Below are 24,693 nucleotides of genomic sequence, written 5' to 3'. Positions count from 1 at the left end.
AAGCTGTTAAGCACGCAAACATACCCACCGAGTCGGCCATGGCGAATTTAAGCCACCGGCTACCCAATTTCGGTTAAAAGCAAATAGCTAGCGGTATAATCCCCCAGCGTGATTCTCGCAAGGTTTACCGATTTCCCCGCACGGTCAAGTCACATAAATCTCCCAGCTGATTTTGTTCTTACCTTTATTCGCACCTAAAACGTGTAAACTGTGAGTAAAACTTGAATACATTGCGCCTGCAGCTAACCGTTTTAAAAATAGCCGACATCACCTAAACTTTCATATTTTGGAGATTTCCCCCTAGATTGTACCGATCGCTGCGACTCCGAGAACTTGGAAAGAATGGTGTTTTTACCTGCAAAGGAGTCTGGCCAATTGGGCCCAATCCCCGACAATATCCCAATCAGCGAATTTATGCTCAATGAGAAATATGGACGAGTGACACACGCGGGCTCCCGGGATCCATACACATGCGGCCTTTCCGGGAAATCATATTCGTCGCAAGAGGTAGCCAACCGTGTTGACTCCCTGGCTCGTAGTCTGTCCAAAGAATTCGGTTGGGCGCCGAATGAAGGATCGGAGTGGGATAAGACATTGGCCGTGTTTGCGCTCAACGCTGTAGGTGCAATTCTGTATCAGGACGAATAGCAAGGAGCTTATTCTCTCGTCTTCCCTCTAGATCGATTCTTTGCCCCTATTCTGGGCCGTGCACAGATTGGGTGGTGTTCTCAGCCCCGCCAATGCATCATACTCCGCCGCCGAATTGACACATCAGCTGCTTGATTCAAAGGCCAAGGCCCTGGTCACTTGCGTTCCTCTCCTGTCCATCTCACTAGAAGCTGCGGCCAAAGCCGGTCTCCCGAGGAGCAGAATCTACCTACTCGATGTACCCCAGGAGATTCTTGGGGGCGCAAAGCCTCCAACAGAATACAAGTCCGTTTCCGAACTCATCGAGGCGGGCAAGTCTCTACCGTCAGTGGATGAGCTGCGATGGAGCGCGGGTGAGGGAGCCCGACGAACAGCATTTTTGTGCTATTCGAGTGGAACATCTGGAATGCCGGTAAGCAGTGGCCTGAAGAACTTGAATAACACTTTGGCTAATAATGTGTTGCAAAAAAGAAAGGAGTGATGATCTCACACCGCAATGTGATCGCCAATACCCTCCAGATCAAAGCATTCGAGCAGAGCTATCGCGATGGCGGGGGTACAAAGCCCGCCAGTACTGAGGTTGCTCTTGGACTCCTTCCGCAGAGCCATATCTATGCCCTTGTGGTCATTGGCCATGCTGGCGCATACCGAGGCGACCAAACAATCGTTCTCCCCAAGTTCGAATTGAAATCCTACCTAAACGCCATCCAGCACTTTAAGATCAGCACGCTCTTCTTGGTGAGCATGTCTTTGCTGATGAGAAGATTTCGTCGAATACTGACCCGCAACCACTTAGGTACCTCCCATCATCATTCACATGCTGAGCACTCAAGACGTGTGCTCCAAGTATGACCTGAGCTCCGTGCATAGTATTTTCACAGGCGCGGCACCCCTGGGCATGGAGACAGCAGCCGATTTCCTCAAATTCTACCCGAACGTTTTGATCCGCCAAGGATACGGTATGTGGTTATCTTCGCCTTTAGTAGACACATGACTGACATTTTCGCGCATAGGTCTGACAGAGACATCCACGGTCGTAAGCTCAACCCCCATCGAGGATATCTGGCTAGGCTCATCCGGCGCGTTGCTCCCTGGATTCGAGGCACGCATTATGACGCCCGAAGGCGAAGAAATCACAACCTACGACACACCAGGCGAGTTGGTCGTCCGAGGCCCAAGTGTCGTCCTGGGGTATTTGAACAACGATAAAGCCACCAAAGAGACATTCGTGGACGGATGGATGCTTACCGGCGATGAGGCTGTCGTTCGTGTAGGCCCAAAGGGCACCGAGCACGTGTTTATCGTCGACCGGATTAAGGAGTTGATCAAGGTCAAGGTTCGTGATGCCACCGGTTGATGGAAAAATTCGCATTCTAACACGTCATTCTTAGGGTCTGCAAGTCGCACCTGCCGAACTCGAAGCCCATCTCCTCGCCCACCCTGATGTCTCGGACTGTGCTGTTATCGCCATTCCGGATGATCGCGCAGGAGAAGTCCCCAAGGCTATCGTGGTCAAGTCCCCCACGGCAGGGTCGGACGAATCAACCCTTCAAGCTCTCGTGAAGTATGTTGAAGACCACAAGGCTCGTCACAAGTGGTTGAAAGGAGGTATCAGATTTGTGGATGTAATCCCCAAGAGCCCGAGTGGTAAGATTCTTCGCCGATTGCTCCGTGATCAAGAGAAGGAGGCACGGAGAAAGGCAGGTAGCAAGATCTAAAAATGTTCGGGATAGCTTTGATTAGAACTTAGTCTCTTGAAAATTTGGAAGAAGCGCCAAGAACCATTTTTGTCTTGAGCTGGAATCAGACACCTGATAACCTTGGAAACAGGGAGCCTCAACTCCAGTGATCAGAAGAGTTTATAGATCCACCGGTAGATGGTCCAACCTTGTCAATATAATAGCTTGTTTTATAGTACTCATTTACCGCCAATATCAGATTGATATGTGAGTTAAAGCTGAAGACCTCGGCATAGACGTGTCGAGAACACTTGTCGAGAACACTGGTCCATGAAGCATTTGAAATTCGATTGGCTCGTCAGATAGGTATGGACAGCAATATTTTTATTTACTTATTATCCGAAACATTGAATAGTTCGTCTGCTAGATTAGATACAAGCACCGCGAAGTAGAGACGTCGGTGGCATGTGCGATCGAAGGTAAAACAGGCTTTGGGTATCATTAAAGTACATAGCTCTGAATGGACAATCCGCTATTTCAAAGAATATACCTGCGCAAAAAACAAAGATTTTAGGCCATTTCGCCATCGCTGGCTCCCGGGGAGACTCTCTGGATATCTCCCGGGGGGCTCCTTGGGGTTCGCCTTGAGGGTCACCTTGAGGGGCGCCCTGATGGACGCCTAGAGGAACTCCTAGAGGAATGCCTTGAGGGACGCCTTGAGGGACATTTTGAGGGACATTTTGAGGGACATTTTGAGGGACATTTTGAGGGATGTTTTGAGGGATACTTTGAGGGACGCCTTGGGGTACTGTCTGTCTTCTCAGGATTCGATCCAGTGCAGATGCAAGGCCACGGCAAAGCCCAGCCCAGGACTTGCGTTTTGAGAAAATTTGGCACACCTCGTTGACCAGACGCAACGCGCTAGCCTTGCCCGTCAGATTGCCGACTCCAACCAGGTTGAGCCGAGTATTCGGGCCTTCAGCGATCCACATTTGAATTTCCCTGGTGTCTAACAAGCGAATTTCGTTGGTTGAAGCTTGCGGTTTTTCGAGGTCAGGAGCGACCACAAGTGTATCAAATGCCCATATATAGAAGAAAGAAATCAGGAAAAAGAGAGGATCATGGCAGGCAAATTTCTGCTTGGCTTTCAATGTGCTGTAAACACATACAGCATGCCACAGACATTTCCTAGCGCTAGGTGCATCGTTTTCCATCCAATGTTTCAGGTTATTTGCTGACATATCGGCTGCAGAGTCATCGCCCTGCCAACCTGAAAATGACTCGAGCATATGAAGTGAAACTAACCGGAGAAGGGATAGTACATGGTGAATGACATCTCGAGCGGCAATATAGTCGGGCTTGGCTGAGATGGGAATCGCCGCGAATACTTCGTCCATCGACCGGAACATCATTGATCGCAGAGCCGAAGGGGTTGATGTAAGATGGGCCCATTGCTCCTGACCAGGCACACCAGTCACTTGAGAACTTAGGCTCGATTTCCAGATGGAAGAATATGACATTTTGTCAAGGAACAATCTCTCCTCGCTGTAAAGGGACAGCATGTATAGATTTCGGCGATAGGCATCCATTCCTGCCATGCTTTCGCTGGCTTTTCTAATATCAAGTTGAGTGGGTGGAGATTGTGGTAGATCTAAGATTTACTATTAATTCAGGAGACAACGAGCCGATAACAAACAAAATTCGCTCACCTTGATCGGACTGGTATACAAGGACGAAATTGTCAGCACTCCGGCGACACCATAGTGATTGGCGACAGGGGAACTCGTTGGGGAGTTCATGCTGCCCAAATATCGGCTGACGATCGAATAAAATGAGCTGAAGACATTCGAGCTCTGATAAAAGGTTAGTCACGCTCCCGTGGCTTGTCGTAGGGATACATACGAAAGATACAATGAAGTAGACGTATACGAGATTCTCTTGCCAGCCAGGCTTTCCAGTGTCTTGGGGCTTGTGACGCTTTTGTGTTCATGCATGGATCAACCTTCAAGACACGAGCCAATGTGACAAGTGCATTTCGTTCATACTGCAGCTTCAACTGCGCCTTGTGTGACCCATCAAACATCAGGCAGACGTCACTAAGAAATACGCTTTGTGCATAGGATAACGTTGTTGCTTCGGGTGCTTGGGGTCGCTAATTTAATCAATATGAGGTAGGGGTCTTCACCGAGAGTGAACTTACGTTTTGTGTTATTGCGTGAGACAGTATCTCCCCGAAAGCTGCTGAAAACAGACTGGCATTGCTGAAAGCGCTATATTGACTCCCAACAGTGACCACTGCTAAAAGTACCATCCACGAGGTTGAGGTTTTGTCAAGCCCGAATTCTAGTGCATATGGGTGAACCACGGGGTATTCATGGTCAAAGTGTTCAAAATACAAGTGCACAAAGTCTTGGATAACCCTCCACCATGGAAATGTCGCATCTTCTGTTTCTCCCACGCTCACAAGAAATGTTTTAAGTGACGTATATATTGTGCCGTTGACTATCATGTTGTAACTGGACTCAGGCAACAAGAAGCGCTCATCTGCACGCCGCATTCTGGGGAGTGACAATTTCAACCGGTGTATTGGCTTAAAGGAGCTGGAGTGGACTAGATTGGAATTGCTGCCTGCACCGGGAGCGGCGGGAGCAACAGGGAAAGCATGAGCAGCATGAGCAGTCGGAGTTGGAGCAGTTGGAGCAGTCGGAGCATGAGGGGCAGCAGGGACAGCAGGGGAATGGGCACGGGCACGGGCACCCGAAGCTGGGGCATGGCGACGAGGAGCACGGGCACGTGTAGTATTAGCAGGTGGTCTTGCTTGTGATGCTGGGCTGGTCTCATTTTCCGAGTCTTCTGATATTTCCATAACATCATGCGAGACATTAATCCGATCTTGTGTACTCAGGTTTGTAGTAGGCAATGCCAGGCCTGGAGTAGTTTGGTTTGTCCTATCTTGATCCAATGGGAAGGGTGATGTACGTGTGTTTGATGAGATGGAATTCTGATCTTGGTTATTTTGAGGAGATAGAGCACTCGGCTGAACCGAGAGCTCTGTTTTTAACCCTTTTCCTTCATGGTGTTTCCTCAAATGAGCCGCGAGCCTATGTCTTTATGGGGAATCAGAAATGGCACGATGTATGGATAGGAAGTGTCTGTAGCACAGAGACTATGGCATACCTCCGAGTATAGGACTTTGGACAAAAGCGACATTTGTGCTCTTTTGACCCCGAGTGTCCCCGGTCATAGCATTGTTGTGTCAGTGCTGTGCCACACTGATCACAAGTAAGATGGAGTTGCGGGCGAGTATGAGTTAGGATATGGCGCTTCAGATGGTGTTTACGCCCGAATACCTTGTCGCATTGCTCGCATGGGTAAGACTCCTGCAGGGGGTTCATCGCTTCCTTCCTTGAAATGCCTAGAAAAATGCAAAAAATCAATCAAATCTGCAATTAAACAGTTTACAATCAGGACTGTGGCCATATATTATTATTCATAAACAATCTTGTGAATTCAGCTAACGCCTACAATTTCGCGTCTCGCTGACACAAAAGCGGTCAATAAAGCGGTAAGAGACGGGGCATAATCTGCCGCGGGGTGGTGGATTTCTAAGCGGGGAGGTAAAGAAAAAAGATTGAGGGCATTTCAAGTTGCCTTAACAACCAATTTCTTGTTTCGATATTGTTTCGGAACGGGTAGTATCAAGAGTGTTCATCACTCCTTTCAAAATATCTTTTCATCTCCCACATATCCACACACTGAAAAAATAAAAATGTCTTCAAACGACCCGCATCGCGAGAATGAAGAGGAAGAATATATCCAGGCTGACGACGCCGAAGAGATCTTTGATCGTGATGAGGATCAGCATATGTCGGATGGAGATGGAGAATATGATGACGAGAACATGACCATCGAAGATGAGATCACTTTCCAAAACGACTCAGCGGCACACTTCGATTCACACTCCGACTCTGTATTTTGTGTTGCGCAACACCCGGTTCACAACAACATTGTCATGACCGGTTCTGGCGATGACACAGCCTACATCTTTGACTCAACCCCTGCACCGCGCCCCGTGCTCCCATCGAGCTATGAATCGAACCCTCAGCCAAGGGAGCGCGAGTCTCTCTTGCCTCTGGCCAAGCTCGACGGGCACACTGACACCGTGAATGCTGTGGTTTTCACCGAGCCAGCAGGAGAGTATGCCATTACGGCTGGTCTGGATGGCAAGCTGCGAGCTTATCGTGATACCACACCCCAGAAGACCGGACTCGCATGGGAGTTCTTTGGCGAGGTCCAGGAAGTGGAAGAGATCAATTGGATGGCCGTGTGTCCCTACCAGCAGGGTAATGAAGGGACGCAAAATGTTATTGCCATCGGTTCCAATGACGGCAGCGCGTGGGTCTTCCGCATCGATCATACCGACCCCGGGCAGCCTATCTCCATCATTCAGACATTCTTCTCTCACACCGAGTCATGCACTGCAGGCGCATGGACGCCTGATGGAAACCTGCTGGCAACTGTTTCTGAGGACAGCAGCTTCTTTGTTTACGACGTATTTGGAGCTGCTGCCGCCGCTGGTATCGAGTACTCACCAGGTACCAATGCCATCCTTGGATTGAATGGGGAGGATCAACGCTTTGCGGTCGAGGGTGGTCTTTACACTATTGCCATTTCCCCCAGCGGCGGTATTGCTGCAGTGGGTGGTGCTGAGGGCAACATTAGAGTTGTCGGCCTCCCCCGAATCGCAGCAGGTGCCCCTGCAACCAAGGGTAAGGCCAAAGGCGCAGCCTCCCAGTCCGGTTCCACCGCCGCAGGCACTATTATGGCCGCATTGCAAACTCAAACGGACAACATTGAGTCACTGTCGTTCTCTCAGGCTCCCTTCACCCTTCTTGCTTCTGGGTCTGTCGATGGTTCGATTGTGATGTATGATGCAGCTCATCGATTTGCGGTCCGTCGGCATATTAGAGATGCTCACGAGGGAAGCGCCGTTGTCAAGGTTGAGTTCCTTCCTAGCAACAAGCAACTCGGTGCAACTGTCTCAGGGCCCCTTGCCGCTGCTCCCGCTGCCCACCAGAACCGCTCTTGGATGCTCACATCTGTCGGCCTGGATGGTGTGGTCCGACGTTGGGACGCACGCGGTGGCACTGCCGCGGCTTCTCGGGGATTGATGCAGGAGTGGAAGGGACACATGGGTGCCACGGAAAATGAAGAGGGCGAGCAAGCTGGTGGCATTATGGGCTTCGTACAGGGTCTGGATGGAAAGCGCATTGTCACTGCCGGTGATGATGGTATCTCGCTGGTATTCGAGGAGTAATTAGCACAAAAAAGTTAGAGATCCCAAACATGCATAGTGGGGGTTCATGTCGATAATGATATTACGTGTTTATAGAAGCTCAAAAGCCAAACCAACCTTGATAACCAGCTCATAGTATACAATGGAAACCCCATGTAGAGTTGACGATCGAAAAATAAAGAAACATCTGGTTGTGGTAGTGGAACAAAAGCTATGTACATTCGACAAATCAAACCCAAAGCGCCATCTGGAAGCTATGCTCCTTATGAGCCATGAGAAGCTGCATCTCCGCCCTGACACGACAAAAGCTCACGGACCCGGTAAAGCTGTAGGCGCTATGATCCATAACCCGGTTGTAGTTCTCGCGGAGGCGAGACGGCTCTTTCTGTCGCCTGGGGTATACGTCCTCCGCTCGATGATCCGTCGGTCGGCGGCATTCTCAATTGGTCTCCAGAGACAACCTTTTAGTGGTGACCGTCACCGTGGTGAGCGTCGCCATGATGGTGATCATCCTTCATGAAGAAGTGCTCGTATGTGCAGTAGCCAGCGAAAGCGACAGTCGCGATACCGAAGCCGGGGAAGAGACCCTTGAAGCGGTTGATTCTGCTGAAGGGGCCGGTGTAGCGCCAGGTCTCACTGTAGAATATTAGTGCCTACCACAATTGGCTTAACATCGGTATCCCTTGACGTACTTGCGAGCCCATGGATCCCGCTTGGCCCAGACGGAAGATGGGGAGGCCGCGGCCTTGAACTGAGCGAGGTCGAAACCTGTGGGGTTGCGGGCGGGCATTGTGGGAGTTATCCGGAAGTAAATATTACTGGAAGACGGAGATAAAGAGAAACAAGATGTAAAGGGCTGTAACTTGGTCCCTTAGTCCGCAATCAACCGCAAAGTGACACAGTGAGGAGCCGAAGATGAGGAAAAGAGGTGTGCTTGGCAATTACCCGCGCTAACCGAATACGGTAGACCAAGTAGCTCTCCCGCCTTCGAGGGACGAAACTGTCACTTCATCCATGCGCATCCTCGAAACAACAAAATGCCACCTCCAGTTGGCAGATATGGGCCATCGGGCCTAAATGCTCCATACAACATACAACAAGCTCACCTCCAATCTCAACACCCCGCACACGCACAATCCGGAAATACGCTACCTCCCCCTTCGCTTGGGCATCCTGGCTTCGCGGGCAATCCGAACACCAACATCAACCCCTTTACACTCTCCGGCGGAATTGCAAATGGTATGGCGGTGGGCGGTTTCCCGGGAGCTGGTGCAGGTGATGGCGGTGGCACCGGTCTGGCCAGTCATGCGGCACAGATGGGATTCGCGCGCGGTGCGCAAATGCAACAGCAGCAACTACACCAGGGTCATGACGGTCGGTTAGCACTCGAAGGAAAGGGCGGTGCTGTTAAGTCAAGAATCAGAGATGTGTGGAAGCACAACCTGGCCCATGAGATGGCGGTGCTGAGGCAGTTGGTCGACAAGTACCCTTACATCAGCATGGTAAGCACCAACTACGGATGTCTCCGTGCAGAACGGGAATATCTTTTCAGTAGCGTTTACTGACTAGGACCTAGGACACCGAGTTCCCTGGGATCGTTGCTCGGCCGATCGGGTCATTTTCGAACAAAGCAGATTACCATTATCAGACCCTCCGATGCAATGTCGATCTTCTCAAGATGATACAATTAGGCATCACTTTATTCAATGACGAAGGAGAGGTTCCTCCGGCCTCAGGCACTGACGCCAATGGGCAAGCGTATGGTGTGCCCGCTCCCTGCACATGGCAGTTCAACTTCCGATTTTCACTCGAAGGAGATATGTACGCCCAGGAATCAACAGCCATGCTAGCTAAATCTGGAATCGACTTCGCCATGCACGAAAAGAACGGCATTGATCCTTTTGAATTCGGTGCTCTTTTGATTAGCTCTGGATTGGTGCTTCTGGACGACGTTCACTGGGTTTCTTTCCACTCCGGGTACGACTTTGGCTACTTGATGAAGATCATGCTCTGCTCTCAACTTCCAGAAAACGAAGAGGAGTTCCACAAGCTTCTCACCATCTTCTTCCCGTCACTTTACGACATTAAGTACCTCATGAAGCACGCCGGTCGCAATCAAGCCGTCAACGGCTCTCCTCTCACCCAGGCCGCAGCACAGATTCTGACCAACCTAGGCCAGAAATCTGGGTTACAAGACATTGCAGATGAACTTGGCGTTAAGCGCGTTGGAATCGCCCATCAGGCTGGCTCGGATTCCCTAGTGACCGGCGAGATCTACTGGAAGACACGCCAGCTTATTTTCGGAGGGGCAATTGATGATAGCAAATATTCTGGCCAAATCTGGGGCCTCAACGGACAAATGCCCGCGGTGGCCTACAACATGGCCCAGCAAACGCCGAACCTCAATGGTGCCACCATGTACTCGGGTGGCACTCCCAGCACTCCCAATACTGGGTCTCACGGAGCTGGCGCGCACACACCTCAACACCAAGGAGCTGGCTACAACAATGCCCCAACCCCAGGAGCCTATCAAATGGGCCGGGTATGAGGCACAGTCCCTGAAGCACCTGGGGTTGATATGATATGATGTATGTACATAGACACGAGAACATCGTGTACTTTTCCTTCGATATTCGGCATTGTCTTCGCGCCTGTGGCTTTGCGTGGGCTTCGTTGCCTGTGCTGGGTTCTTGCGTCTGGACGACGGTGTTGGGCAGGAAGGTGCCTGGCGTTTGATATGGTTGGTTTTGAATCCATTTACGAGGCGTTGATAGGCTCTATTATGGCCTTGTGCCTTTCGTTCTTGTGATCTAGGTCGCTTTTTCTTTCTTTTTTCTTGTAGCTAGATCGGACCTGTCTGTGTCCTATGTATAGGAATTATGGCTTCTGTTCGCTAAATTTGGACCGGTTTGTAGATTCTTGAGCTTCTTTCGGCTTGTCTCGCTGTACATCGTATCATCTTACGAGATCTACTCGGCATATCTAGGGATCCTCTCCGATGACCAGGTCTGCAGCTGCAGACCGCCATTGAAGCTAAGCTCCGATTCCCAATTGAGAATTCACATGCGACATTTCCGATTCTACCCCGCGATGTGACAAGCGACATGAATAATACAGAGATATCAATATCAAGCTGCAGACAAGCATCTTTTTGCCCTTTTGAGGTTGGAGATATTGCGCTAACCCCAATCAGGTCCTCGGATCCGGCCTCCACAAATAGGCTTTATCTAATCGGATGGAGGTATACGATGTAGCTACAAGTACATCCGGACATATGAAGATACCTCTTGCTTGTTAAATAGCCTGCAAGCCCAGACCTGATGGAGAATCAAGTGACTTTATTGCCTTTGACTCTCCAGCAACTTCCCGACTCGGATTGGACCTCATCACATTGAAATCATCTCCTTCCCTGTACCTCTAGCACAGCATGGTTCTCGACCGACTACAGCAATTGACTCACCAGGTCAGCGCGACTGCACCGGCGCCTCATCCCCTTGATCCTCTTTCTACTGTCGAAATTGATACTGTTGTTGGCATTGTCCGCAAAGAACATGGCTCGCTCAACTTCAATGCGGTCACACTATACGAGCCCCGCAAGGCCCAGATGATGGCCTGGGTGGCTGATCCAGAGAATACTCCTCGCCCTGCCCGAGCTGCTGATGTGGTTGCCATTGCACCTGGTGGCAAGATCTACGATGGTGTGGTTGACCTGGACCAGAAGAAGATCATCAAGTGGCAGCACACACCGAACGTTCAGCCTCTGATCACCATGGAAGACTTGCAGGAGGTTGAGCATGTTGTGCGCAAGGATCCCAAGGTCATTGAGCAATGCGGTATCATTGGAATTCCCAAGGAGGATATGCATAAAGTATACTGTGACCGTAAGTGGACTTCCCTCGTTTATCGAAGCTTGATACTGATCAAATGGCATTCTAGCATGGACAATTGGATATGATGAGCGATTTGGAACTGGGGTCCGTCTTCAGCAAGCCCTCATGTACTACCGCCCTCACCCCGACGACTCCCAATATACCTATCCCTTGGACTTCTGTCCTATCTTCAACTCCGAGACCAAGCAGATCATCCACATCGATGTGCCGCCTGTGCGGAGGCCAGTCAGCAAGGCGCTTCCAAACAACTACCACCCCGCCGCAATCGAGAAAGAAGGTGGATACCGGACCGACATCAAGCCAATTCACATCACCCAGCCAGAGGGTGTGTCATTCGAGGTCAAGGGACGGACGATCGAATGGCAGAACTGGAGCATCCACGTCGGCTTCAACTACCGGGAAGGCATTGTCCTAAACAACATCACATTCAACGACAAGGGCAATGTGCGACCTATCTTCTGGCGTCTTTCACTGGCCGAGATGGTCGTGCCATATGGCAACCCTGAGCATCCCCACCAACGCAAACACGCATTCGACCTGGGCGAGTACGGCGGCGGATACATGACCAACAGTCTGACACTTGGATGCGACTGCAAGGGCGCAATCCACTATATGGATGCGGCATTCGTCAACCGGGCCGGCGCTAGCACAATCATCAAGAACGCCATCTGCATCCACGAAGAAGATGCCGGTATCCTATTCAAGCACACCGATTTCCGCGACGAGTCGATGGTCGTAACCCGCGGCCGAAAGCTCATCATCTCGCAGATCTTCACAGCAGCAAACTACGAGTACTGCGTGTACTGGATCTTCCACCAGGACGGCACAGTCCAGCTCGAGATCAAGCTGACCGGCATCCTCAACACCTACGCCATGAACCCAGGCGAGGATACCAAGGGCTGGGGAACTGAGGTATACCCCGGTGTGAACGCCCACAACCACCAGCACCTGTTCTGTCTTCGTGTTGACCCTAACATCGACGGTCCGAGCAATACCGTCTTCCAGGTAGATGCAGTCCAAGGGCCCGGTGAAGTCGGCAGCGCTGAGAACAAGTACGGCAACGCCTTCTACGCCAAAAAGACAAAGTTCTCCACACCTCTCGAGGCAATGTCCGACTATGACGGATCTACCAGCCGTACCTGGGATATGGCCAATACCAACAAGCTCAACCCATACAGCAAGAAGCCCGTGAGTTACAAGTTGGTCAGCCGTGATGTTCCTCCCCTGCTCCCCAAAGCGGGCGGATTGGTCTGGAAGCGAGCAGGATTCGCACGCCATGCCGTCCATGTCACTAAATGTGAGTTCTGCCATTCCCCCCTTCTTATGTAATGTTTCCTTTTCTAACCCAGTTCTCCAGACGACGACGATCAAGTCCACCCAGCTGGCCGTCACGTCCCACAGACCTCAGGCGAACCCTCAGAGGGCTTGCCTGCGTGGATCGAAGCTGCTGGTCCCAGCTGCTCGATTGATAACACCGACGTCGTTCTTTGGCACACTTTCGGTCTGACGCATTTCCCTGCGCCAGAGGACTACCCAATCATGCCCGCGGAACCAATGACACTTCTTCTGCGCCCGCGAAACTTCTTTGACCGCAACCCAGTCCTTGATGTGCCTCCTAGCTTTGCGCGTACACCAACTCAGGTGGCTGCTAACGCGGGTGCTTGTGCCTGTAAGAAGAGTGATGGATCTAGTGTGTTGGTTTGATTTGACGAGACATTGCTTTCATTGCCGACTTTCTCAGCGTGCACTTCATGTATATAAGTTACACTATTTTGGCAAATGAACGGATTACTGATTCTTGATTAACTCTATAATTTTTGGTACTTCAATCTACCAAGTAGTTGTGAGTAATCAGGGTACCATAGAGCGTAGGTCTATTAGCCACTAGGGCAACTTTTCCTAGTCCCTCGTTGATATTTCATGCTTGTTGAACTACGCTCACACCAAAAAGAAATAATAAAACAAAGGAGAATGAAAGTCGTACGTTGTAATGTCTTTTGATAGTGGAGCATGTAAATCCAAAGATATACATATCAGAGTGTAAGCCTCGTCAACAACGCATAAACGCCGAGAAACATCCCAACAGGGAGGGAATCATGTAGTAAAAACCAAACCATAAAAGCCTCGACATAATGTCTAGCCAACGCAGAAACAAAAATGGTAGCTGTGCAGGAGAAACAAAAAGCAATTCTACGCTGACAATCCCCGCAGCAAAGCCCGATCAACTTCCCCGAGCAACGCAAACAACTCCTTCCCGCCCTCGGAATCCTTCCCTTCAATATCAAGCGATTTATGCAAGAACTTGCGCGCCTCCTCATAGCGACTCATCTCCGCAAGACACTTAGCAATCCGCCACCAGGCCTTAACATTCCCAACAGGCTTCGAGTCAACACTAGCCTTAGCATCAACGAGCGCCTCGGGCCAAGCCTGGAGAGCCATCTGCGCCTGCGCACGATTCGCATAAAGACCCGACAATTCCTCGCGCGCAACGCCCACAGGCTCCCAGCCCGGCCGGCTGAGTCCCATGTCGATGGCGTACGAGTACAGCTTGATTGCCTCCTCGTAGTTGGATTTGCGGTGAGCGGCGTTGGCGCTGTCGCGGAGTTTGGAGATCTGTGCGCTGCGCTTGGGGTTTACGGGGAGAGGCGCGGGGGGGATGTTGGGTGGGTCGAGGGTGAGTAGAGAGCGGTGTAGTTGATTGAGTTCTTCGAGTTCGGTGTTGATTGCGGCTGTTTGGGAGGGTGTTTGGCCGGATGAATGCGTGAGTGAGAGTGCTTGCGTGCTTGGGTCCATGTACAATGGGTATTGGTTGTAGAGATCAATTTCGCTGGCCATTTTTGAGGTTGGGGAGACCGTAGGTCTCGGGTTTGGGTTGTAAGGTCGGTGTTGCTTCTTGGGATTGTTAGTATATGTGCTGCGGTGTGACGGGGGAGGTGTTTTGGGGTGGAATGATAAGGTCTGATGGGGGAATGGGCTAATTCATACAAGGTACAGTTCAGGATGTACTGTATAGGTGTTCAACAAAGCACGGTTCACTTTGAGGTCAATATTCGGGATTGTACTTGTCAACAGTTGATGATGGCAAGAGGGCAAGCTGTCCATAAATCCACTGATATGGAAAGCGGTGGCAGAATATTGGTACCTTGTCCTATCTATATCTCTTTCTTGAGCAAGGTAAGACCTGAGGAATATTGGTAGTGATAGGAAGCAAAAGCAAGTAATTTATAGCTCCATACTCTCTAATAAGGACAATGTTTTACAATGGATTTATGAGATCTCAGCCTTTTGAGATATCGTCTACATATGTTGCCTATAATGTATTTTAATCTACATAGAAAGCACCACCAGGACATATAATTTTACAATGCATACATCTATATTTTGCTAGATCCAACGAAATCAAAACAGGACATACAATCGTAATCCCAGGGCTAAAAGACCCATAAGAAACATGGTAAAGACAAGGGCATCAGCCCCGAGTAAACAGCGGTGCGCCCAACACCACTCAATGGTCAATGTTCAAGACGCAAAAAAAGCAAGACGATTCATCAATCCTCCGGGTATTTCACTGAGCAATTCCTCCATCTACACTGACAACACTATTTACTCAACTCGGCCTTCTTCCGTACCCACTTACCGACGAGCCACCAAACCCAGTGGGAGCGGTGTACTCAGACGGGGTGTAATCCGAGGGATTGTACTGAGTAGACGGCTCCACGTAGTGCTGACCATGCGCACCACCGTAGCCGGTGCTGCTGTTATAATCATGGAGGATGCCTCCGGGCGCGGGAGCGGTGGGATCGTAGGAGCCTTGCATCGCGGTCCGGCCGTGTGCGTTGCCTAGGTCATCTACCTCGCTCTGGTGCAGGAGGGCGTAGTCCTCGTCCTGATCGCCGCGGGACGAGGCGCCCATGCCGCCGCCTCGGCCGGAACGGAAGTTATCCTCGTCCTCCTCGAAGTCGTGGGCTGGGTTCGACGAGAAGGCAGCTTTGCTCTGCGCGGCGAAGGTGGGGTCGGAGACGGCGTCGGGGAGGGTGCCGGTGCGGCGGAAGTGCATCACGTTGCGGAATGACATCCAGGCGGTGATGACGAAGAGGACGCTTTTTTTCTGTCAGTTTCATTCAAGGATTCATCGTCTCGGATATAGAGGAATTCACGTACAAGATGATAACACCGATGATTGTAGTTGCCGTGCTCAGCTTGCACTTGGTGGCGCTTCCGTATGCCCAATTATCGCATCCGGTCTTCTCCTTCGTCTCCTCCTCGGCTCTCCTGGTGGTGGATTTGGTGTCGGACTTCTTGTCGTCGTCGCTACTCGCCCCCTTGGACTTTCCTTGGGCGACGTAGGAAGCGAGACAAATCCAGGCACTGAGCCAGAGAATCGAATAGAGGATATCGACACAGGCGAAGGCATAGACGTTACCGAAGCGTCGGGCTCGAGGCCACATCGGCACCGCCACCAGGTAGACCAGGCCAGGAATACTCAACCAGCACTACCATCCGATCATATGTCAGAATAAAAGAGCTCTCTTTTGTATTAGAAATGCAGGAATGTCAAACTCACCAGACCCCAGTACCAGCCTGTGCGTCCATCGATTCCGCTGCCTCCTTTGGTCCATATAGCGATAGTTATGGCCCATGCGAGGAAGATACTGAATCCTTGTATGAAATGTATGATGTTTTTTGTCCGTCCGAGGCTTCCGCCTGAAGGCCGCGGCATTTGAAACATGATTTTGTGTGTAGGAGCGCTGCAAGGGTGTTGCGCTTTTCGTATTCACCCGAGGGGAAGGGAGGGGTTGGTCTCGAAGTGAAGAGATAGTCTATCGTGAAGTCATACGGGACACACAGAATGTGAGAGATGAGACAAGAACAGAGTCAGAAACCTGGAGAATGAGACTTGGGAGGGTCTCTCTATCTTGGCCAGGCTAGGCTCCGTGGAGAAAAGTATCGGTTTGTTTTGTTTTGTTTTGTTTCCCCCGTCGCAATGTCGCAACTTTGAAATTATTAAAATCACAACGGTAGAGATATTTAAATTGAAGTGTTTCGAAGATATCCAATCTGACGATTTGTGTATCTGCCTTACCCTCTCTTGTTTCGGGGGCATACGTATGTCCTCCACATCCGCTGCCCAGGCGACAGCCCGTTACTATTTCGGGAACTCCGCCACACATTTGCTTGGCGTATGCCTGTCACTTTACATCATAGTCTCATTTCTCGTATACTCGTGCTAACATACATAGTCAAAGGGAAGTCAATCCCGCTTCTCGTGTCTGTTTCATCAACACCCAGATCTCTCGCAATGGTTGATAGACATGTACTTGCCACCACCAGGGAACCGGATCAAGAAAAGAGAACAGGGGATCTTTCCAGAACAGCAGCCTCACTAGTTCTGCCTCTACAACTTCAAGAGCTGTGAGTGTAAAGTGAAACAACGAAAACTGTAGGAAAGCAGCGGGAAGAATTGCAGCTCGGGCAAATGTTGGCGCTGAACGGGTTGATGATAGTGTCGCTGCGATGTTGGCTGTATCGATTGAACTGGAATGGAACACAGATAGATAACCTGCAATCGGGCAAGGTATATTATACAGTAGGTTATCGACAGCTCTAGCGCCAGGTGTACAACCGGCGATGTAGATAGTGTGTCGGACAGAATGCGCGTCGAACTCTTCATCGACTGAGAGTCTGACAGAGAGATGACCTGTCAAGCGAATACCGCCTTTGGCTGCCAATGTCTGCATCAGCCTATGAACCGAAGCGGCCAGAGCCTCATCTAGACGCGAGGCACCCCACGTAGAGGAGCCAGAATCCGAAAGCCGAACCTTGATGGCTTGAACGTGGCCACGCACAACGAGTAGATCTGCGAATAGCTCTCCAAGACGAGATTGTTGCTGTAGAATCCAAGGCCGGTCCTCGGAGATATTGATTTCGCTGATCTTCGTGTAAGTCTTGCTCGGCGTACGCCTCGGCAAGAGCATAGCCTTCTCATTTGCAGATGGGGTCGCTCGGGAGATCTGGTAGGTTTTGGCGGGCGACCGGTTTAAGATCTTGTGCACAGAGTCGCGGGATTGGACCCTATGATACTCAAGCATAGGAAGACCTCTCTCGGTCACATACTGCTTGAAAGAATCAGGGTGGGCGAAGCAAGCGGCCAAGTCGGTATCGAGTGTGATGCACTTGCAGTTAGTGCGACTCTCAACGACCTGTCGGGCTGTCGCATCTTCAATGGAGGATGCCTTGGGTGAGCATGGAATCCACAAGTCAACCTTTTCGCGGTGGATGATGTCGAGTAACCGGGAGATGTAATGGGCCTTGGGAATCCGGTAAAATGACACTAGGGCCCTGGACATACTCCCGCCGGAGCGCACGGGTAGGTCTAGGTCTGTAACATCGGCCCCAACCACATGGTGGCCTTGTACAGCCCATGACCTTGCTAGGGTCAAGCCGTGCACCGTACCTATGCCCGTGATGAGGACTGTTTTCGGATAAAACGGCACATTCCTTTGTGTCGCTTGTCGATTGGTTGTTCGGAGATAGGATAAAAATACCGCGACGACGAGAATGGTGTTATCAACAAACAATAGCGAAAATGAAAGACATATTCGAAGGAGATGCCAGAATACTCGTGACAAGGTCCCCGGTGAGACTGAAGCTTTGGCGGATTTGATCGACATGCTGAGTCTATGTCTCGCCGTAATGAGATTGATGTGTTTACTCATTTGACTAGAGAATAATGCACCTCGAAAGGCCTAGAGTATAGGACATCGTCACAAGTGAAAATGTGAGTTGGGGATGTTAATTGGGGGGCTTGGCCTGCAGATCTAGTTCGGTGTGACGATGCACTATTCTTTGAATCAAAAGATCTCTGGGGAGCTAATAGTGGGGGTCTTTCGGATCTAATCTCCATGGGAAATGTCCGGCAATTATATGGGATCAGGTTTCCGACTTGTGCTCTCGGCATTACCTGAAGGGATTGGAATGTTAATAACATTAATGAATGGTGAGTGGTCGGGCTCGGATTTACCGTCTTTGCCCGAAGTATTCCCAATGTTTATTATCCCCGAGGCCATTTATAATTTCGCATGTCCACCTGTCCTGAGATCATTTATCTGATTCCCTTGCTCTAAATTCACGTCATGTCTGCACCTCCTTCGGTAGGAATTAAATTCTGACCCTTTAATTGTGAGAAATGACACTAACTCGTACTCTAGAACAACACCGGCAAGGAGCTGAAGCTCCTGCATTACGTCTATGGGCAGCCAAACCTGGATGAAATCCGTGGACATCCCCAAAAAGTGATCGATCTGATTCACGAGTTTGAGAAAGACTACCGTTTAATAAATGTTGGCCCCGAAAAGGGCGAAGTCATCACCCAACTCATCGATGAACTCAAGCCAAAGACCATGATCGAGCTCGGCTGCTACGTGGGCTATTCTGCGATCCTATTCGGCGACGCAGTCCGACGAAACGGCGGTGAGCGCTACTTGAGTCTAGAGTTGAATCCAGAGTTCGCCGCAGTTGCCAATATGCTCGTTGAGCTAGCTGGATTGCGCGACTTTGTGCGTATCATCGTCGGCCGAAGCGATGAGTCGCTACACAAATTAATCACCTCGGGTGACGTGACAAAAGTGGAACTTCTCTTCATCGATCATTACAAACCAGCGTACACCACTGACGTCAAGCTGTGTGAGCATCTCGGGGCTATTGTCCCTGGTTCCGTGCTCGCCGCTGATAACGTGATACATCCGGGCAACCCGCCATATCTGGAATACGTCCGGAGCACTGTCGAACAGAAGATTGAAGCCGCTAAGGAAGGACCTTCCCAGGCATATAACATTACCGGGATGGCCGACAAAACGGTGCAGTCCTTTGTGGGTAAAGACGACGTGCCCACTTTCAATTTTGTCGGGAACCCGAACTTGGTATACCAGAGCCAGCTATGCCAACCCCCGGGATTGCGGGTGAGTTTGAAGTATTTTCCGAGAATGAATCCTCGCTAACAATTGACAGGATGCCATCGAGATTACGAGGTGTGTGGGGATTCAGGCATAGATGAGAAATGGCCAACGCAACTGGAAAGCGGCAGCCGAGATATCCAAGAAGAATACAAGATACTCTACATGATTATCAAGCATACATAGAAGTCCGAGTATTGTAGAGTCGAACATTGCCACTTCGGGAACCCGACTCGGCTTTTGGACCCACCCGATCCAACGTTGCCGTCGCCAGGACCTTCCTTCTCCCCCGCTAAATGATTTCCGGGGCCATATAAATTAGTCCCTCTCCTAGCTGATTTCCCCCTCAATTAAATCACAAATATTTCACCATGGCTAGCAAGACTTACAATGTTGGCGTTGTTGGCTACGGCTTCAGCGCGAAGATCTTCCACATTCCCTTCGTGAAGGAGGTCCCCGACCTCAAGCTCTACGCAATTGTCCAGCGCACTCCGAAGCAGGATGATGATGCCGAGAAGGACCACCCCGGTGTGAAGTCTTTCCGTACCGCGGAGGAGATGGTCCAAGACCCTGCGGTTGACGTCGTGATCATTACTACTGCTCCCGATTCTCACTTCGCGCTATCCAAGCTTGCGCTGGAGGCTGGCAAGCACGGTAAGTGTCTAGAAGTCCCAAGTAGTAATTTGCACAGATAAACTAACTAACGTGTATATCAGTTGTCTGCGAGAAGCCCTTCACCCCCACCACCCAGGAAGCCGATGACCTCATCACTATTTCGAAGAAGAACAACAAACAGCTTGCCGTGTTCCAGAGTATGTCTCGTCACCCTATTTATCAAAGCCCCTACTCATGTCTGTCCTAGATCGCCGCTGGGATGCCGACTTCGTGACCCTCTCCAAGCTCGTCAAGAACGGCTCGCTCGGCCGCATCTCCGAGTATGAAACTCACTTCGACCGCCACCGTCCCGAGGTGCCGGCCGCCGACTCTCACAAGTGGAAGAACAAGGTCATCCCCGGTGGCTCCGCTATCTATGACCTTGGAACCCACCTTCTGGATCAGGCCGTGCACCTGCTCGGACTCCCCAAGCGGGTGACCGGCTTCATTGGCTCCGCCCGTGGTGTCACCTCCTCTTCATACGAGGACTCCTTCACCGTCCTGCTGCACTATGCCGATGGTTCTATGGTTACCGCCAAGGCGACCGTGGTCAGCCCCGAGGACGAGCAGCTGCGCTTCTGGGTGCGCGGTGACAAAGGTAGCTTCAAAAAGGTAAGAGCATCTACCTGCGCAGATCACTGCTATATAAAGAAAAAGTGGTAACTGACCTATTTGTATAGTACCACCTTGATATCCAAGAAGATCAGCTCAAGGCCGGCATCATGCCCCAGGATAAGGGCTACGGTCGTGAGCCCAGCGAGCGTTACGGTACTCTGACTACGATCCAGAACGGCAAGCCCGTCAAGGAGGTAGTTCCCACCGTGGAGCCCCCCACTTACACTGAATACTACCGCAAGCTCGTCCGCGCTCTCAATGGCGAGGGTGAGCTCCCTGCCAGTGGTGTGGAGGCTCGCGAGGTCATTCGTTTGATCGAGTTGGCTCGTGAGAGTTCCCGTACTGGACGTACTTTGGACGTCTAAGCTTGGGTTTGTAAATGCAATGATGATTATGATCTACTAGAGAAAGGCAATATATATTGAAGTCTTGGATACAATTGTTTGCTCCTCTACATTAAATGCAGTAAATACCTTTTCAATTAGCAACTATTCAAAGGAAACAATTAGCATTGTTACACAAAAGCAACAAAGAATCTTCGCGTACAGAGTACGTGGAAATAATTTCCATATTGCTGCCTAACAAGGGGCCCCAAAATGCCGCCGCTTTTATGAGGCTCAGCCAGGGCTGGAGGCTAGGTAGATGTCAGCACGGGCTGTTCAGATCAGTCACGTGCATGCACTTCGTACTATGTATACCTAGTAATTCAGGTCGGCCCCGGGCCCCGCCCGGGGAATATCGATTATATAATGAACCGAGATCACCTGACTTTTCAAGGAAGTCGAGCGGGACGTGCTCAGTTTTACCTAGTGGCCAAAAGGCGGCAAGAAGCTGGCTCTAAAATGGACATGGAAAGACGATCTTCTGTACAGATGAGGCCCAGGAGCCTTTCAAATTGTCCCACAGGCCCCCAAGGAATAACTTCTTCACCTAAGAGATAACTGTGATGGACGTCAAATCGCTACCAGATTTCCGATTCTTCCCATACCCAGTCAAATATCCATCTGTCGAGTCTAAAGAACTACTGCCAACAGATGATCCAATTACCCTTAACACTTCGTCCTCATGGACTTACTGCGGACCCCTCTTGACCCTCGAATCATGTAACCTGCCATCCTCTTTTAACACCTGGGCAGAAGCCACAATCGGTGGTTCAATAATGCCCTCCTTATTCTCCTTCCTGGCATACGTCCACGATTTCCTGACCAAAAACAACCAGTCTCACTACTGGCTCACAATCAGAGCAAGCAAAGGCTCGGACGAATTCGACACCCCACGCTGGCACACAGATGATTTATTCTTCTCTCCCCTCCAACCACCAATAAACCACGCAAAGCGTCAATCACTCTTCTCACCAATCACTAATCTACTCAAATCCACCTGGACAGGACCAACAAACCAAGACCTCTCAACCCCAATTTCACCCTCCAACCCCCAAACCGAGCACCATCACCACCCACCTACAACCCCAGCCGCCCAAATCCCCTCTACAAGCCCGACCCCAACAAACTGGAAACTCACAACAACCCTCCTAGGCCCCGGAACCCTGTTCATCCCACCCGCGACAAATCGCCTAGCACGCGCCACGCAACAAGCCGCCAAAACAGCTGCCCGTGCCGCAGACCCCGACCACATGTGCGTCTCTGTGCGCTGTGTCGGCTGCGCCATGGCGGCGGAGTCGGTGCGCGAACAGCTTATTGTTGAGCTGGGCGGACATGGGATTGTGCAGGCGTCGGTGGGGGAGTGTGTTTTCTTCCGGGTGGGCGAGGAAGAGGGTGCGGTGCATTCTGAGCCGCGATCGCACGGTGATAGGCTTTTTGTTAATGTTGTCCCTGGCCATGAGGCGGATCTGAAAGCGCTTATGGCGAAGTGGGGGATGGAGTATCCGCGGGCTTGGTGTGTGGGGTTGCCATTGGTTATTGGGGAGGGAGAGGAGTGTTTGCGGGATATTGGGGGTGAGATTTGATTTCTTTATTCTTTAGTATGAATGCATCTCATGATTCTTTTAGTATAGATGAGGGCTCTGTTATTGACCAGGCATATATCCAATAGCCAATAGCCGGGAGAGCTGGTCATTTTGGAATCAACTCCATTTTTGAATCGAAACCAGTATATATGTTAGTATACTCGGAGTATTCCGTAGACATGTATGCAATAGGAAACATCCCGATGTCAGTCAGATGCATCTCCGATTTATGACGCTATGCCAAGCCGCTAGTCCTAAACCGTAATTTATGTTACCAAACGTAAATCCGCTGAGTGGACAAGAAGAAATTGGGCCTGGCATCAAGCCCTATATCCGAAAGTTGACATCCGCGGAGAAAGAGAGCAGAGTTGCGCCTTTAACGGCACACATGAGGTTTTGCTCACTAAGAAGTACCGGTCCACGGGTATAAGGCTGATGGAGGTTCTTCCTTTATATTCCCGAAAGGGTTTGAGCTCCTAGTGTTCGGACTGAGATAAACAGGAACCTAAGAAACATACAGACCTTAGAGCATACATAGTATCTCAGTGCAACAGAAGTGCAGCATGGCTCCATCCCCGCATGGACGAGTGACGTTGTCCCACCCGACAACCTGGAATTTCGACATCGATCGGTATGTGAATCCATTCGTGCCGGCGCCACGATGGCATCTCATACCACGACCTGTCGCCTATATGCTAGGCCATCGGGATAAACCACCCAAGCCAATAGGCAACATCGTGGTCGCCTTATGGTCGTTGGTTGGAGCGTTTTGCGGTGTGGCTTTGGTGGCATCTGTTACGAAACGGGTACCTTCTTTTGAAGCGCGTGATGCGCCAGTGATTATTGGCAGTTTTGTAAGTTGTGGTTTGATATTTGATGCGGGAACAGGCTAGAATAAGAAAAGCGACATAGGGCTGACTCGATGATTCTTTGATAATAGGGTGCGGCGGCAGTTATTGAATTCGGTGCCATCGAATCACCCTTCGCACAACCACGAAATGCGGTCCTGAGCCAAGTTATCGCCTGTTTCTTCGGTGTCGGGATATCGAAATTGTTCGCCTTGAACCCTCATGCTGAAGCGTATACTGAGCTTGGTGGTGCTCTTGCTTGCGGTCTTACCACGGCTGTCATGATTCTCACCAATACTACACACCCGCCCGCAGGTGCGACTGCTGTTCTGGCAGTGACACACGCTCAAACTGTTGCTCTGGGCTGGTTTCTTTTCCCAGTCATGTTGCTTGGGCTCGGGCTTATGCAGGCTGCGGCCGTGATCATTAACAATGTGCAGCGTCGATTTCCGCTGTACTGGTGGACATCACACCCTTTGTCGCGGTCTCGGGGGGATGTCGAAAAGGCTACTCATAAGGAAACGGGGAGTGTTCCTAGTCATTATGAGGATAGTCTGACTGATGTTCCTCGGCGGTTGATAATAGAACGTGGTGATATTTCCTTGCCGGATGGAATATCGCTTTCTGTTGAGGAACAAGAAGTGTTGGAGAGGATCAGTGACAGAATTTGAGGAAATCGTATTAAATATCATGTTATCTCTTCCAAATATAGCCCTCTCTTTCCCCCTTGTGCCTTATCATACCTTATCAGTCGCGTATCACACAAATCAAAGTGGCAAATTAGACACCTCAGGCATCTAATGCGGTGACGTCTCTCCCAATCAGCATCCACTTATGTCCAACGGCCCACTGATTGATTTTTTTTTTGGTTTAAAATTTCTTAATTGACCTTGTGCCCAACACACACACTACAGAGGCAAAAAGGAATAAATTTATAAGAGCAAACGGTACGTTTTACTCTCAATTTTTCTATTTTCTCTCAAACTCATAATCGATAGGATTCTATCGATAAGGGCAAACCACCAAACTCCACTGCTCTACGCCCCTCCATTTCCTGTCCGCCCCGCCAGGCGATCCACTCAGCCTTTTTGCTTTTCTCTTCAATCTCTTTTCGCATTGTCATCCTTTCTCCTCTCCCTCCCTTT

General features: G+C 50.4%; 13 protein-coding genes across 13 annotated transcripts; 8 read left to right on the top strand and 5 right to left on the bottom strand.

The window, feature by feature from the left end:
• Window positions 1-342: 342 nt before the first annotated feature.
• Window positions 343-2,366, top strand: N7517_009481 (acyl--CoA ligase; the record flags this gene model as incomplete). The annotated part of the gene is made up of 6 exons (XM_056727204.1): window positions 343-618; window positions 680-1,060; window positions 1,120-1,386; window positions 1,445-1,607; window positions 1,662-1,984; window positions 2,040-2,366. The coding sequence occupies 6 exons, from the start codon at window positions 343-345 to the stop codon at window positions 2,364-2,366; spliced, it is 1,737 nt and encodes a 578-aa protein (XP_056575776.1).
• A 389-nt stretch (window positions 2,367-2,755) lies between these two features.
• On the bottom strand, window positions 2,756-3,739 carry N7517_009480 (uncharacterized protein; the record flags this gene model as incomplete). The annotated part of the gene is made up of 1 exon (XM_056727203.1): window positions 2,756-3,739. The coding sequence occupies one exon, from the start codon at window positions 3,737-3,739 to the stop codon at window positions 2,756-2,758; it is 984 nt and encodes a 327-aa protein (XP_056575775.1).
• Window positions 3,740-4,191: 452 nt separating this feature from the next.
• Window positions 4,192-5,193, bottom strand: N7517_009479 (transcriptional regulator family: C2H2 zinc finger and Fungal Specific TF; the record flags this gene model as incomplete). The annotated part of the gene is made up of 2 exons (XM_056727202.1): window positions 4,192-4,479; window positions 4,528-5,193. The coding sequence occupies 2 exons, from the start codon at window positions 5,191-5,193 to the stop codon at window positions 4,192-4,194; spliced, it is 954 nt and encodes a 317-aa protein (XP_056575774.1).
• A 903-nt stretch (window positions 5,194-6,096) lies between these two features.
• Window positions 6,097-7,644, top strand: N7517_009478 (WD40 repeat domain-containing protein; the record flags this gene model as incomplete). The annotated part of the gene is made up of 1 exon (XM_056727201.1): window positions 6,097-7,644. The coding sequence occupies one exon, from the start codon at window positions 6,097-6,099 to the stop codon at window positions 7,642-7,644; it is 1,548 nt and encodes a 515-aa protein (XP_056575773.1).
• A 443-nt stretch (window positions 7,645-8,087) lies between these two features.
• Window positions 8,088-8,522, bottom strand: N7517_009477 (NADH dehydrogenase [ubiquinone] 1 beta subcomplex subunit 3; the record flags this gene model as incomplete). Its single annotated transcript, XM_056727200.1, has 2 exons — window positions 8,316-8,522; window positions 8,088-8,259 (listed from the first exon to the last, which is right to left on the bottom strand). Exons 1-2 carry the CDS (start codon window positions 8,411-8,413, stop codon window positions 8,088-8,090), a joined length of 270 nt encoding a protein of 89 aa, XP_056575772.1. The 5' UTR covers window positions 8,414-8,522.
• Window positions 8,523-8,660: 138 nt separating this feature from the next.
• N7517_009476 (CCR4-NOT core DEDD family RNase subunit POP2) lies at window positions 8,661-10,171 on the top strand (the record flags this gene model as incomplete). The annotated part of the gene is made up of 2 exons (XM_056727199.1): window positions 8,661-9,125; window positions 9,200-10,171. 2 exons carry the CDS (start codon window positions 8,661-8,663, stop codon window positions 10,169-10,171), a joined length of 1,437 nt encoding a protein of 478 aa, XP_056575771.1.
• An 879-nt stretch (window positions 10,172-11,050) lies between these two features.
• On the top strand, window positions 11,051-13,217 carry N7517_009475 (peroxisomal copper amine oxidase; the record flags this gene model as incomplete). The annotated part of the gene is made up of 3 exons (XM_056727198.1): window positions 11,051-11,504; window positions 11,560-12,810; window positions 12,871-13,217. 3 exons carry the CDS (start codon window positions 11,051-11,053, stop codon window positions 13,215-13,217), a joined length of 2,052 nt encoding a protein of 683 aa, XP_056575770.1.
• Window positions 13,218-13,703: 486 nt separating this feature from the next.
• N7517_009474 (Tetratricopeptide TPR2) lies at window positions 13,704-16,242 on the bottom strand (the record flags this gene model as incomplete). Its single annotated transcript, XM_056727197.1, has 4 exons — window positions 13,704-14,405; window positions 15,151-15,613; window positions 15,675-16,006; window positions 16,078-16,242. The coding sequence occupies 4 exons, from the start codon at window positions 16,240-16,242 to the stop codon at window positions 13,704-13,706; spliced, it is 1,662 nt and encodes a 553-aa protein (XP_056575769.1).
• A 511-nt stretch (window positions 16,243-16,753) lies between these two features.
• N7517_009473 (uncharacterized protein) lies at window positions 16,754-18,229 on the bottom strand (the record flags this gene model as incomplete). The annotated part of the gene is made up of 1 exon (XM_056727196.1): window positions 16,754-18,229. The coding sequence occupies one exon, from the start codon at window positions 18,227-18,229 to the stop codon at window positions 16,754-16,756; it is 1,476 nt and encodes a 491-aa protein (XP_056575768.1).
• Window positions 18,230-18,646: 417 nt separating this feature from the next.
• N7517_009472 (O-methyltransferase) lies at window positions 18,647-19,562 on the top strand (the record flags this gene model as incomplete). The annotated part of the gene is made up of 3 exons (XM_056727195.1): window positions 18,647-18,664; window positions 18,722-19,471; window positions 19,521-19,562. The coding sequence occupies 3 exons, from the start codon at window positions 18,647-18,649 to the stop codon at window positions 19,560-19,562; spliced, it is 810 nt and encodes a 269-aa protein (XP_056575767.1).
• A 274-nt stretch (window positions 19,563-19,836) lies between these two features.
• Window positions 19,837-21,099, top strand: N7517_009471 (putative NAD binding Rossmann fold oxidoreductase; the record flags this gene model as incomplete). Its single annotated transcript, XM_056727194.1, has 4 exons — window positions 19,837-20,119; window positions 20,182-20,277; window positions 20,328-20,731; window positions 20,800-21,099. The coding sequence occupies 4 exons, from the start codon at window positions 19,837-19,839 to the stop codon at window positions 21,097-21,099; spliced, it is 1,083 nt and encodes a 360-aa protein (XP_056575766.1).
• Window positions 21,100-21,680: 581 nt separating this feature from the next.
• On the top strand, window positions 21,681-22,700 carry N7517_009470 (uncharacterized protein; the record flags this gene model as incomplete). Its single annotated transcript, XM_056727193.1, has 1 exon — window positions 21,681-22,700. One exon carries the CDS (start codon window positions 21,681-21,683, stop codon window positions 22,698-22,700), a length of 1,020 nt encoding a protein of 339 aa, XP_056575765.1.
• Window positions 22,701-23,263: 563 nt separating this feature from the next.
• On the top strand, window positions 23,264-24,219 carry N7517_009469 (HPP family protein; the record flags this gene model as incomplete). Its single annotated transcript, XM_056727192.1, has 2 exons — window positions 23,264-23,554; window positions 23,641-24,219. 2 exons carry the CDS (start codon window positions 23,264-23,266, stop codon window positions 24,217-24,219), a joined length of 870 nt encoding a protein of 289 aa, XP_056575764.1.
• Between the last annotated feature and the right edge of the window lie 474 nt (window positions 24,220-24,693).

The sequence above is a fragment of the Penicillium concentricum genome (genome assembly GCF_028827145.1).
Source record: "Penicillium concentricum strain IBT 3081 chromosome Unknown utg000004l_segment0_segment0, whole genome shotgun sequence".
Lineage (NCBI taxonomy): Eukaryota > Fungi > Ascomycota > Eurotiomycetes > Eurotiales > Aspergillaceae > Penicillium > Penicillium concentricum.
This window is presented reverse-complemented; position numbering and strand designations above follow the sequence as displayed.